This window comes from Ranitomeya variabilis, chromosome 1, assembly GCF_051348905.1.
Source record: "Ranitomeya variabilis isolate aRanVar5 chromosome 1, aRanVar5.hap1, whole genome shotgun sequence".
Lineage (NCBI taxonomy): Eukaryota > Metazoa > Chordata > Amphibia > Anura > Dendrobatidae > Ranitomeya > Ranitomeya variabilis.
This window is the reverse complement of record NC_135232.1, coordinates 618,992,522-619,006,344: the sequence shown is the minus strand read 5'-3', so window position 1 is coordinate 619,006,344 and position 13,823 is coordinate 618,992,522. Positions and strand designations below refer to the sequence as shown.

The window sequence follows — 13,823 nt, the reverse complement described above, 5'->3', positions numbered from 1 at the left end:
GGATTTCATCAAATCCCCTCCACTATGCTGGAACATCTGGACGCTGCTTGTTTGACGCTGCAGCGCTGCGCAGCGTCAAACAAGCAGCGTTTCCTGAACGTGGAAACATACCCTCACTCGTTAAATACTCTGCCATCTGCAGTCCTCAGGACTACACAGATTTTGGCAATTTCCAAAAATACTATATTTTTAAAAAAATGTTTCCTTTAATGCAGTAATGCCTTTATAGAAGAATTTTTTTTTTACATTTTTCATCACTGACTCACAATAAGGGCGTATGTGTAGTAGATACTGAGATTGGTCTGTGGGGTTACATTATTGTATATACCACAAATCGCCCATTCACTGCACTGGTTATTCTGGATCTTCCACTTGCCTATCGCAAGAGGCCAAATAAAAAGTTAAGCGGACCCCTTTAGTTTGGCCATCGAGATGGCTACACTGGGTAATGCACACTGGGTATATTGTATATGGAGGTAGCGCCTCCTGGTATGCACCTATTCACACTAGTCTGGATGTGCCAGTCGGTCTTTTGTCATTTGTATGTTAGCTTACTGACAACTTACTTACTGATAGCTCTTCACCATGTGGTGGTTTTAATTACAGCAGGTCCCTACTTACCCATAAATGCAGGCATTGCTGAGAGGTGTCAACATTCACCCAGGAATTCAGACATCAGCCTAAGAGAGGTATTCACATTAGATACGTAGGGACCCATCAGTTTTGAGACCACCTTGACGTTGGTTGATGGGCAGACATTATTTGGCCAATTATGTGCTAATATTCAGAAGCCGTATTGCTATTAATAAAACCCCTATATTTCTCATTGACATGCTTTAGCATGATAGAGTGCAACTTTTTTTTGGATATATTACACACAGAGAGGCAGAGCAAACATTAAGTTAACATTTTAATATACAAAAGTACAGTGAAATATAAGTACATTCACAAGCAAAATGGTTACAAAATTAATAAAATAAAGACCTCTAAGTAAATCCGCGAGAGATCCTGCTCTGAAATTCGGACAGACCTACAATCTACTTGCCAAAAAAAAAAAAAAAAAGGTGCTAATACATTGATAGATGTTGATCTTGTAAATCACATCCAAATGGTGGGTGAGAAATTACTGATCACACCAGTCCCAACGCCACAGGAACCGTCTTCGGCAACAAGAATGGGGTCCTGACTGAGTGGCAGTGTAGTTTGGGCACTGGTACCCCATTCCACTTTCAAGTGGGGTATGTGGGGCCCCCATTCCTGTTTTCCAATGAGCTCCCAGCTTTTGAGACCCTCAGCGATCAGCAACTTATCGCCTATCCTGTCGCTGCATAAAGAGTTGTAATTTTGGGACTGTCCATATTATTCTGGCAGCTGTAGCCACTGCCATGGGAAGATTAGAGGCTTATTGTACAGTATAGTTATCATAAATGTGCTTCATAAGTTTAAGAATGTGTATACGCATGTGTATATACATACATATTTTATGCAAAGCCACCAAAAGCCTCCTACATACAAAAATTATAAATATTGGGATGTAGGAGTCAACATTAGAGGATGTAAAAAATGCCCATGCTTTTCCATTTGGAATCAAAGTGTCGCATGGGCTGATCAAAATATATATTTTTTCCCATCATCTGACTTTGAACTGCACCCCCCATTTTTTTTGAATATATAAACATATATACGGGGTGTGTGTGTGTGTGTGTGTGTGTGTGTGTGTGTGTGTGTGTGTGTGTGTGTGTGTGTGTGTGTGTGTGTGTGTATGTATATACACACACACACTTAAGGTCGCTTTCTTTAGTGCGGATACAAGTTAACCATTTGTTATTTGTCTTATACAATTCAAAGTTTATTTTTTCATTTATAATAAGCGACTACAATAAACTGCTAAGAAGTTCACCTGATGACGTGCACAGGAGCTCCCACTTCTCACCATTTCTATTCCAAGCAGCAGAGAATGTGACAGAAACTGACATCAATTAGCTGTTTACATTATTATTATTATTATTATTATTAGATGATGCTACTAAAGGAAAACTTGCAAAAAAAAATTCAAACTTTGAAGTAATTTCCTCATCACAACATGACCTGGAGATAATTGTACTTTTATTGGAAAATATTGAAGCTTGTCTTTTGAGCTGTAGAGAAGGTGTGCGAAAAACGTGAGGCGGAGAAGGTGGGCGCATGACATGTGAGGCGGAGAAGGTGGGCGTAAAACGTGTGAAGCAGAGAAGGTGGGCGCAAATCTTGTGAGGCGGAGAAGGTACGTGTGAAGCGGAGAAGGTACGTGTGAAGCGGAAAAGGTGTGCGCATAACGTGTGAGGCGGAGAAGGTGCTTTAAAAATGTGTGAGGCGGAGAAGGTGTGCGCATAACGTGTGAGGTGGAGAAGGAGCGCATGACATGAGGTATACACTATAGGCATGTAGTAATCACATTAGATAAACATAAATAGATGTTTATCACATACATATAAAATAGACTGATAGTAGATAATTCTTCTGATTCTATGTACAACACAAGACTTCTTGGAACTTTGAGTCCTTACAGTTATAGATGCTGAATTTTGTTACCTGGTCTTGTAAGCAAGCAGCACATTGGTCTCCTCCTTGTATTATGTTGTTTTTGGACTGTTCTTCATTCCCCGAATTGGCAACTGCAGACACTGGACGGCTGGAGTATAAGTGTGTGCTTTTGTTCTATGCATCCTGTGTAGTGCACGGGTATAGGGCAACATGTGGCTTTCAGGTCACATGCAATTACAAGTTTGATGTCCATTATTGAATAGCAGATGCTGAGAGCTGTGATTGTGATTTTTGCATTGTGTTCTTTTTTCATTTAGAGGACGGGTATTTGCCATTTACAAATTGGTGTTCTTACTGAAAAGTATATGTAGATCATCCACATTCCCCACCCTAGATTTCTGTAAAATGAGCTATCAAAGGGGTTTGGAAGGTGCTGGTTCAGTACTGAGACTCCTGCTTTCTGTGCAGTCTTCTGGATTTCACAGATATTCCAAATGGAAGAGGTCTGATGGTCAAGCCATTGATGTAGTCCATGGTCAGTTGTTCTTCAGGATTTGAGTGGAATGAACACTGATGTAAGAGAATAGATGTGAAAAGAAAAAGTTGCAGCATGGAAAGCTGATCTCCAATACACCTTCTCTTCCCCACTGAGAATATCATCACTCCATAGATCAGGTCTTTGTTGAGCTGGTTATTCTCATCCAAGAACCTCTCCGGTTGGAATTGGCTAGGATTTGTCCACTTGTCCACATCGTGGTTAACGGACCACTGATTGACAAAAATTATAGTGTTTCTGGGGATGTGGAAGCCTTCAATGATGACATCTCTGGTGGTAGAGTGAGGGATGGTCATTGGCAAAAAACTGCTAAAGCGCATTGCCTCATAGATAAAGGCTTGGACATAAAGAAGTTGGGCTCTATCTTCAGCGGTGGGCATCCTGTCCTGTCCCACCACTTTATCTATCTCTTCCTGCAGCTTCTTCTGTATGTGAGGATACTTAATTAGCAGGAGAATGATCCAGATCAAGGCTGCAGAATTAGTGTCCTGGCCAGCACCTAACAAATCTGTAACTGTGCCCTCCACATATTCCTTGCCAAGTACCTCTCCTGCTCCTTCCCCATGATCAATGAGCCCTATAAATGCATCGCTCATATCTCTGGTGACTTTAGGGTTGTATGTCTCTCTGTGCTGGTTTATCTTATCCTTCACAAAGTCAAAAAACTCAATGTTTAAGTCTTTAAAACTCTGATAGAGGCTCCTCACTGGGTTTGGGAAGCACTGTAGCCAAGGAAGGAGGTCCACCAAGCTTCCTGAACCCACCGTTCTCCCAAATTTGTCATTCCGTCCAACAAGAGCTTTAAACTCAAGGTCATCATGGCTGTAACGTTTACCAAAGCATAGGGCAAATATCACATTGGCGATGGCCACTGTGCACTCATGGTAAGGGTCAAAGTACTCACCACCAGAGCTGAGGCGCAGGAATACCTGGATGAGGTCTTCAGCTTCAGCTGCTACATGTTGCTCAAACAGCCTGGTGCTTTCTGTATTCACAGTGGAAAAGGCTTTGAGGGTTGAATGGGCAATTTTCTTTTGAGCTTTCCATAAGTCACTGTATGCACCAAATGCCATGGTCTTGCCCCCTGATATCACCTTGAAGGAGGGGAAGTTGGGTCTACCTGCAAATTCTGTGCTATGCTTCACTAAAGCTTGTCTGATGGTTGACTCTCCATTCAGAACCACTATATCGTGTGCACCCAGTTTGATCTTGAAGACATTTCCATAGATTTGGGCCATCTTACAAAATGTTAGATGAGGCTTTTGCCCTAGTTGCATGGCATTACCCACTAGTGGCCAAGGCATAGGTCCTGGAGGGCTTTTTTTCTGTCCATGACCTCGGACCCACAAACAAACTCCCAGGCAGATGAGAAACACAAAGGAGAACATCAGGGCTGGGTGGACACTGCTCCTCCAGTCTTCCCATGGTCCAGTTCCTTCTAGATCACTTAATGGAGTCATCTTGCAAATTTCTGTTATCACTGGATGTGAATAAAATGAAATGTCTCAGTCCATATCATATCCTTAGAACTTGAAAAATAAGATGTGTCTAACTCCTTGCAAATTCTCAAAAACTTTTTTGGTGTATCCTGCTCTCATTTATGCCTACATGTAGATGTGCACTGCTGTCATGTATTTATAGCATGCAGGAGTGAGGTGGGTAGAGCCTGACCCCTCCCAATCTTCTGGACCCTCCATCTCCTCCAGCCCCACTCTGCTCTTACTCTCCACATAACTCCAGCCACTTCCTCACAAGTCAAAGTAGTGAAAAGAAAATAGCAATATTGGATGTAACAAACAAAAGTGAGAAACATGGTCATTAATGTTTAGAAAATGTGAAACTGTGCAACTCAGATACATTTATAGAATGTTTAATAGATGTTTTACTTTATGTAGAATCCCAACCATGGATTCCCTGTATCAACTATAGTGTGTGTGTGTGTGTGTGTGTGTGTGTGTGTGTGTGTGTGTGTGTGTGTGTGTGTGTGTGTGTGTGTGTGTGTGTGTGGGGATCTCTCTTCTCTAGGGATTATGTACACGATGGACCGTCACAGTGATAGATGCTGAAGAGGATTTCTGAATAGAGCTGAGAAAGATAGATAGGTAATAGACAATAGGTAGATGTTAGATATGAGAGCAAAGAGTAGATATAGACAAATAGGTGATAGAAAATAGATATACATTTGATATTCAGATATCTGGACTATAGATGTAGTAGATATGAGCGAAGAATACAGATAGAAAAATAGTGATGCACTAGATTTTTCATATAGATATTAGAAAAATAGACAGGAGAATAGAAATAAAATGAATATATATTAGATATAGCGATATCTGGCTATAGATAAATGGATAGAAGAGTAAAGAATAGATATAGAAAGGCACCAGGTACTTAAATATGAGAGCAAAGAGTAGAGATAGATAGAGATATTCATATAGAAACTACATAGAGATATCAGCACAAAGAATAGATGCAACATTAGATATATACTGATTACATAGATATGAGATAGATATAAGAACAAAAGATAGATATAGATAAGCAGCACATTCATATTGCAGTGAGATAAATAGATATGAAAGCAAAGAATATAAATAGAAAACATACTCTAGATATTTATATAGATATATAGTGGATATAAGAACGAAGAATAGCTGTAGATAAATGGAGAGATAGAAAGAAAAGATACCCCCTAGATATACAGTGTAGATATCAGAAATCGTTATGAGAGCAAAGGATAGATATATTGTAGGTATATGGCAGATATTCATATTAGATAAATATATATGGGCATAAAGAATAAGCATACAGTGGCTTGCGAAAGTATTCACTCCCTTGGCTTTTTACCTATTTTTATAGGCATAAATTATATTTATGGGATCAAATAACTAAAAATTGGCATGTGTATATTTATTCTGCCCTTTTGTGATGAAGCCCCTAAACATTTCTGGTTCATGCAATTCCCTTCATAAGTCCCTTGCTTCGTGACAGGACGTTCTCCTGTGTGTAATCTAAGTGTCACCTGTCTGTCAGTATATACACTTTACCTTTTCTGAAAGGCCACAGAGGCTGCAACACCATTAACAGGAGGCACCACTAACCAAACAACACCACGAAGAACAGGATCTCCAAACACCACCATGAAGAGAAAAGATCTTGAAACACCGCCATGAAGAGCAAGGAGCTCTCCAAACAAGTCAGGGGCAAAGTTGTTGAGACGTACAAGTCAGGGTTGGCTTATAAAAAGAAAAAAAAAAAAAAAAGAAGCATAGCCCGCACCTCCAAAAATCACACATTGATCTTATGCCGCTAGGCAAAAATATATATAACTGGTCATGAGGGTCTTAGTTTAACATTCTGATCAGACTGTGTGAAGCTCACTGCCACGTCACACCTCTAAGTGAGTCCTGCGCTGACCACCGCCACAGCAACAATGCATCAGCAGGGCAGACTGCCCAGTTCCTCACAGCACCCATGCTGCAAGACTGAGTCCCCATGACTCCAGACCTTGCCGACCCACCAGCACAAAACTACAACAACAATGGTCGCCACACAGCACCCACACCATATAAAAGGAGGTATTGAAACTCACCTTCCTCCAGCTCTTCAGTGAAGAGTACAAATAGGCTAGACCCTTTTCTTTGCAGTCTCCTGCTAATTTAAAGTAACATGTGGCAAATGGGAGGCGTGCATATGCAGCGCCCCAGAGTCCTGGTCGTTGCAGTACTGATGCTCCGCCACTAAGGGGGGCTATGGTACGTCTGATGGCACTGAAGGAGTTCACCTGACCAGGTATCACAGACACCAATACACTTCATAGTCTGGCCACCAGGGGGAGCTAAGGGTGCTATGTATTAGGCCACTCCTCACAAACTGGTAAAACTGGGGGTTAGAGAGGAAGTTAGAGAGAAGCTGACTGGGTTGGAACCAAGCAATATCCTGTGGCAGAGGGTGTTGCAGGGGAAGATTCAGGGGGGTCCCTGTCAGGGGTGGGATTCTGACAGAGGCCTAGCAAACAGAAAGAACGTTACAGGACCGCGCCTGCACTACATCGCGGCGGTACCCCAAGAAAGGACAAGAAGCGAGGTATATTGTGCTGAGTGAGAAACGAGATCAACGCAACAAGGAGAAACACCAGTAGGAGTCGTGCTGTAAGACGAGGCAACATCCTACTGAGGCGCGTAGCCGGTGGCTGGAACGCCGAGGAAGTATTGAGCTCCAGGCTTTACTTCAAACCTACAGAAAAAGAAGTCTCGCACTCAACTTAAGTATATTTGCAGATTTATTTGGTGCTGAGGTAGCACTGGAGAAACGTTTCAGCCTCAATTAGGCTTTCATCAGTCACTACAACATTCAAGATGAAAACAAAATATAATACAGTGTGCAGATGAACAGCAATAAAAAACAATAAATAACAAAGTATATACAATTTATCAAAAGAGCCATATTTGTAAGACAGTATAAATTTTATATCAGAGTAGTACTGTACATAATATCATCGCTCAATATAATGATTGGAAATAAACAAAATATATTCTGGAAAGAGTATTCTGGAAAAAGCACACATACCGTGCTGTGTCTTTAACGCTGCATAGACATTAGTGATGGTCAGGACACAAGTCATGTGTGATGCCTACAAATGGCGTGATGAAAGAGGGCATTGATATATGACCGTATGAACGGACAGAATATGGATAGCACTGTGCTTAGTAAGATAGTGGTACTTACACTAGGTGGTCACCTTGTGGACACGTACAAAGGTAATAGAGATCGGGTACTGAGTAGATATAGGTCACTAATAGTGAAAAACAAGGAAGGAACAGGTAAAGGTATAGGTCGGTGGTATATAGTAATATATGCTGTACGGGCAAGACTCCCTGTGTATTTACCTCAAATGGGCTGGCCCGGGTATATGGTAATCTGTACAAAGGTAGCCAGATGAGGAATCCTGTGGCTAGATGAAACATAAAATAAGGGCTAAATGTCACCGGAGGTAGGTATTCGAATAGTGCGTCCTGTCATATGGTGTGTTCCCAGCTTACCTGGAGTGGAGCCGCTGTGGAGTAGATGCGATCCTACCAGACGCGGTGTCCACCGCTTGTCTGGGATCCTCATGTGAGCGTCGCTATTTGAAGTGTGCGTCAAACCGGAAGTGACGTGTGTAATCGCCGTCGGACCGGAAGTTCATGGCTGAGCATGTATGAGGAAGTGTATGCGCTCCACGGTGTAGGCGGTACTGCGTCCCACAGGATTTGGGTACCTAGTCTCTGCACCAGAAATAGCAGTGCATACGGTGTTTTTTCTATATTTACTTCAAACCTACGGCAGGACAGTCAGTTATAGGCGGGCTGTCTCACCTAAATCACCTAAGCGGACATAGGGGGCAACTGTGGGAGAGGGGCGACTCTAGGGTCCCGGAAGAGCTCCGAGCCTACCCGTCATACGGGTGCGTCCTAGCCATATCATCTGGGGGACGAAGCAGAACATCATAATCGAGTTGTGAGGGAACTTCAGAAACAGACACAACAGTTGTGAGGACTATCCCGTAAGCACAGCAGGGAAGGACTACAACACACAAGTGCAGCGCCCCAGAGTCCTGGTCGTTGCAGTACTGTGGCTCCGCCACTAAGGGGAGCCATGGTGCGTTCGATGGCACTGAAGGAGTTCCTCCAATCAGGTATCACAGACACCAATATGTTTCACAGCTGGGCCTCCGGGGGGAGCTAAGGGTGCTATTCATTAGGCCACTCCCCACCATAGTGGGTAAACTGGGGGTCAGGCAGGAAGTTAGAAGAGAAAGCTGACTGGATCGAACGAAGCAACACCTAGTGAGAGAGGGTGTTGTGGAGGAAGAGACAGTAGGGTCTCTGCCAGGGGTGGGATCCTGGCAGAGGCTTGGCATTGAAAGAACGTAACGGGACCGTGCCTGCTCAGAATAGCGGCGGTGCCCTAAGAAAGGATTAGAAGCGAGATAGATTGTGCTGAGTGAGAAACGAAATCGAGCAGAAGGAGAATACCAGCAGGGGTTTTGTTGAAAGAGGCAGCACCTTGCTGAGGCGCATTACCGGTGGCCGGAACGCCGAGGGAGTGGAATAATATACAGCTTTAAGCCATACTCCAAACAGCGGCAGGACAGTCAGGCTCAGGCGGGCTGTCTACCACATATCACCTATGAAGTCTTGGGGGGCAATTGCGGGAGAGGGGCGTCTCTAGGGTCCCGGAAGAACTCCAGGCCTACCTGACAAACGGGTGCCGTTCTTACTGTAACATCAGGAAGGGACGGAAGATTAGCAGAAGATCAGTTAATCGAGTTGTGAGGGAACTTAAGAAACAGACACAACAGTTGTGGGGTACTTTCCGTAAGCACAGCAGGGAAGGACTACAACACAAAGCGCTAAGAAGGAAGGCACTGATTTCCACCTGTGAGGAGAACTCTGGAGGTGCCATTGAACCGGCCGGACTTGCGCAGCCTGGTGGACCGGATTCTGGACTGAGGACCGAGAGATCTCCAGTAAAGAGGTAAAGAGACTGCAACCTGGTGTCCTCGTTATTTACCGCGACCTGCACCCCACAACTGCACCGCTATACCACCGTTAACAGCACCTATTTGCAACGGACGTCCCCCACTGACAGACAGGGCCACGGACCGGGTCTAGCCACCGTGACAACCCCAGGACTGAGATCCCCGAGGCCCGGCTCCGGGTACCCCTCGGCCCTGCGGCGGTGTGGGGGCGCTCCACAAGCGCTAGAAGGTAGGCACAGATTTCCACCTGCAAAGGGAACTCTGGAGGTGCCATCGGACCGGCTGGACTCACGCAGCCCGGTTAACCGTATTTCGGACTGAGGATCCTGAAGCCTTCAGTAAAGAGGTAAAGAGACTGCAACCTGGTGTCCTTGTTATTTACTGCGACCGACACCACACCACAACATCCTCACATTCTCAACTTTCACTGGACACCCCTCAGCAGGGTCACGGACCGGGCCTAGCCACCGTGACAACCCCAGGACTGAGACACAGAGGCCCGGTACCGGGTACCCCTCGGCCCTGCGGCAGTGGGGGCGCTCCACATATCCGAAAAGAAAAAGGGCAGATCATGCAATGTACTGAAAAAGAGCCTGAACTGCACCTCCAAAAATCATACATTGATGTTATGCCACTAGGCAAAAATATATATAACTGACCATGAGATTCTCAGTTTATAAGATTCACACTCCATGGGTTGCATGATCTGTCCTTTTTTTCTTTGGGTGTGCACTCCTCCCATTTGGCACAGGTAATTAGCTGGAGACTGCAAAGAAAAGGGTTTAGCCTATTTTTGCTCTCACTGGAGAGCTTGAGGAAGGTGATTTTCATTACGCCTTTCATTTGGTGTGGGTGCTGTGTGGCGGCCATTGTTGCTGCGATTTTGTGCTGGTGGGGCGGCGCGGTCTGGAGTCGTGGGGACTCTGTCTTGCAGCATGGGTGCTGTGGGGCAACAGGCCGTCTGCCGTGCTGGTGCATTGCCGCTGGTCAACACAGGACTCTGCTCCGTTAGGGCAATAGGGACCCACTGAGTGGTTCACAATGAAGTGTCAGTGGGCTTCATACAGTCTGATCAGAATGTTAAAACGAAGAACCTCATGTTCAGCACACACACACGCACGCACCAATGAGCATTTCTGCTTCATACAGGCAAACTGATCATCACCTGTATGTAGCAGAGCCGATCAGACAACTGCAGCTTCTAGTCTAAATAAAAGTTCAAATCATCCCCCTAATTAAAAAAAAAACAAACAAGCGAAAAAAAAGAACACCACACACATTTGGTATCGCCGCGCTCAGAATCGCCTAAGCAATAAAAGAAGAAAAAAAAAAAAAAAAGGATTAACCTGATCGCTAGATGGCGTAACAAGAGAAAAAAAAAAGTCAGAATTACTTTTTTTTGTCGCTGCAACATTACATTCAAATACAATAATGGCCGATCAAAAGATCGTATCTGCACCAACATGGTATCATTAAACATGTCAGCTTGGCATGCAAAAAATAAGCCCTCACCCAACCTGAGATCATGAAAAGTGGGAATGCCATGGGTACCAAATAATGGCGCAAGTTTATTTTTTTTTAACAAACTTTGGATTTTTTTTTCCACCACTTATATTAAAAATAAAAATGAACCTAGACATGTTTGGTGTCTATGAACTCGTAACGACCTGGAGAATCATAATGGCAGTTCAGTTTTACCATTTTGTTAATATGGTAAAAAAAAAGAAAAAAAAAAAGCTCAAGACAACTGTGGAATTGCACTTTTTTCTCACATGGCCATTTTGACCGAAAAATAAAAACGTTATGTCTTTGGGAAGAGGGGGAGCAAAAAACTAAAACACGGAAACAAAAATACCTCTGGTCGTTAAGGGATTAAGCTTATATAAAAAAAAAAATAAAAAAATCTCAGTCTGTGATGATCCCCCAGAGCACCATCAAATCCATCATCATCAAATGGAAAGAACATGGCACCACAATAAACCTGCCAACAGAGGGCCGCCAACCAAAGCTCTCAGCCAGGCAAGAAGGGCATTAATCAGAGCAGCACAGAGACCAAAGGAAATACTGAAGGCGCTGGAGAGTATCTGTCCATACAACCACAATGCCGTACACTCCATAGAGGTGGCCTTTATGGAAGAGTGGGTAGAAAATAGCTCCTGTAGATAAATGGATAGATAGTAAAATAAAGACACACTAGATATTATGTATACCCCTCCTCACATGTAAAGCGCCATGGAATAAATGGCGCTATAATAATAAATAATATTTACCAGTGTATAGATATGAGAGCAAAGGATAGATGTGATAAGTACATAGATATTCCCGCACAGTCCACATCCCCTACTGTACTTGCTTTGGTAAAACTAATGTGTATTTGTCCTGACCATAAAGCTTCTTTGAAGTTGATAGAGACACCCACCAGCCCCAATCCTCCGTACGGGTGCAATGCTCCAGATCAGGCAGACCCCCATAACCTGCGCCTTACAGATAGTAAAATAGATGTACAGCTCAAATAAGACATAAAGTCAAAAAACATCACAGAACATAACAGCCTTACCGACACCAGGTCACATCACCAATGCACTGCAGGGTGTAGCAGACCCCCATTATAAAGGCGGGGGCAGCACAGGTGCAAATAGTGATGGAACAGCCACTCGCCAAACCTGCCAATTCATGGAGTGGGGGCTGCCTAGTGTTATAAATGCACACAGAAGAGGCTTGTATAGGGCGCACAGCATCTGGCTTAGGCTATGTGCACACGCTGCGGATTTTGCTGCAGATCCGCAGCAGTTTCCCATGCGTTTACAGTACAATGTAAACCTATGGGAAACGCAATCCGCAGTGCACATGCTGCGGAAAAAAACGCGCGGAAACTCAGCGGTTTACATTCCGCAGCATGTCAATTCTTTGTGCGGAATCTGCAGCGGTTTTACACCTGCTCTATAATAGAAAGCCGCAGGTGTAAAACCGCAGTGTAATCCGCACAAAACTGCAGTAAATCCGCAATAAATCCGCAGGTAAAAAGCAGTGCTTTTGCCCTGCGGATTTATTAAATCCACTGCGGAAAAATCCGCAGCCCTCACAGATACGTGTGCACATACCCTTATCAGAGGTGTCAAACTGCATTCCTCGAGGGCCGCAAACAGGTCATGTTTTCAGGATTTCCTTAGCATTCCACAAGGTGCTGGAATCATTCTGTGCAGGTGATTAAATTATCACCTGTGCAATACAAGGAAATCCTGAAAACATGACCTGTTGGCGGCCCTCGAGGAATGCAGTTTGACACCTCTGCCCTTATAGTCTATTAATGACGCTCGTACTTTTAGATCAGGCGGATTGCCCAGCATTTTGAGTACACCCCACAAGAGAGATGCCCCAGTAAACCCAACCAATACTAAAGGACCTGGCTGCACTACACGTACTGTGTGACTGGTGCCCTTTATCTGTGTGCATTTATACTAGGCTGCTGCCCCTTCATGAATAGTCTGTATGTGAGTGGTTGATCATTAGTACTTTGCACCTGTGCTGCCCCCGCCTTTATCATGAGGGTCCGCTGCATCCTGCTGTGCATTGCTGATCTGGCGTTGGTAAGGAGGTTATTTTCTGTGATAAAATAGACTTAGACTAGATATTTATATAGATACTAGATGGTGGCCCGATTCTAACGCATCGGGTATTCTAGAATATGTATGTATGTATGTATGTATGTATATAGCAGCCACATAGTATATAACACAGGTGACATAGTATATAACACTGGCCACGTAATATATAGCACAGCCCAAACAGTATATAACACTGGCCATGTAATATATAGTACAGCCCACGCAGTATATAACACTGGCCACGTAATATATAGCACAGCCTACGCAGGATATAACACAGGCCACATAGTATATAACACAGCCCACGCAGTATATAACACTGGCCACGTAGTATATAGCAGCCACGCGGTATATAACACAGCAGACGTAGTATATAGCAGTGTGGGCACCATATCCCTGTTAATAAAAATATTTAAAATAAAAAATAGTTATATACTCACCCGCCGGGATCCAGCGAAGCTGTGCCGATGCGCGCGCGGCTGCCGCCATCTTCCGTTCCCAAAATGCATTGTGAAATTACCCAGATGACTTAGATGACAATAGTAAAAAGTTGGGGACACACAGGGTTAATAGCAGCGTTAACAGAGTGCGTAGTGCAGCGCCCCGGAGTCCTGGT

The 13,823-nt window shown here is 44.0% G+C and overlaps 1 protein-coding gene and 1 long non-coding RNA gene across 4 annotated transcripts in view; one reads left to right on the top strand and one right to left on the bottom strand.

The window, feature by feature from the left end:
* Positions 1 to 794: 794 nt before the first annotated feature.
* Positions 795 to 13,823, top strand: part of LOC143773218 (uncharacterized) — a 55,701-nt gene continuing 42,672 nt past the window's right edge. The window contains exons 1-2 of the long non-coding RNA XR_013215108.1: positions 795 to 2,283; positions 2,362 to 2,406. This is a non-coding gene — a long non-coding RNA (uncharacterized LOC143773218). The remainder of the gene's footprint in view (positions 2,284 to 2,361; positions 2,407 to 13,823) is intronic.
* LOC143773181 (cytochrome P450 1B1-like) lies at positions 898 to 12,229 on the bottom strand. Of its 3 annotated transcripts, none has more exons than XM_077260719.1 (2): positions 12,160 to 12,229; positions 898 to 4,559 (listed from the first exon to the last, which is right to left on the bottom strand). In XM_077260719.1, exon 2 carries the CDS (start codon positions 4,537 to 4,539, stop codon positions 2,962 to 2,964), a length of 1,578 nt encoding a protein of 525 aa, XP_077116834.1. In that variant the 5' UTR covers positions 4,540 to 4,559; positions 12,160 to 12,229; the 3' UTR covers positions 898 to 2,961. The 3 variants fall into 3 exon arrangements, with proteins under 3 accessions (XP_077116834.1, XP_077116832.1, XP_077116833.1); XM_077260717.1 differs by having other exon boundaries at positions 12,022 to 12,167; XM_077260718.1 differs by lacking the exon at positions 12,160 to 12,229 and adding an exon at positions 11,987 to 12,077.

Excerpts from the sequence above, each read along its gene's own strand:
- LOC143773181 (XM_077260717.1), bottom strand. The coding sequence starts at position 12,073 with ATGGGGGTCTGCCTGATCTGGAGCATTGCACCCGTACGGAGGATTGGG. Across the intron at positions 4,560-12,021 it reads CGTACGGAGGATTGGGGCTG|TGATAACAGAAATTTGCAAG; the intron begins GTGGGTGTCTCT and ends ATTCACATCCAG.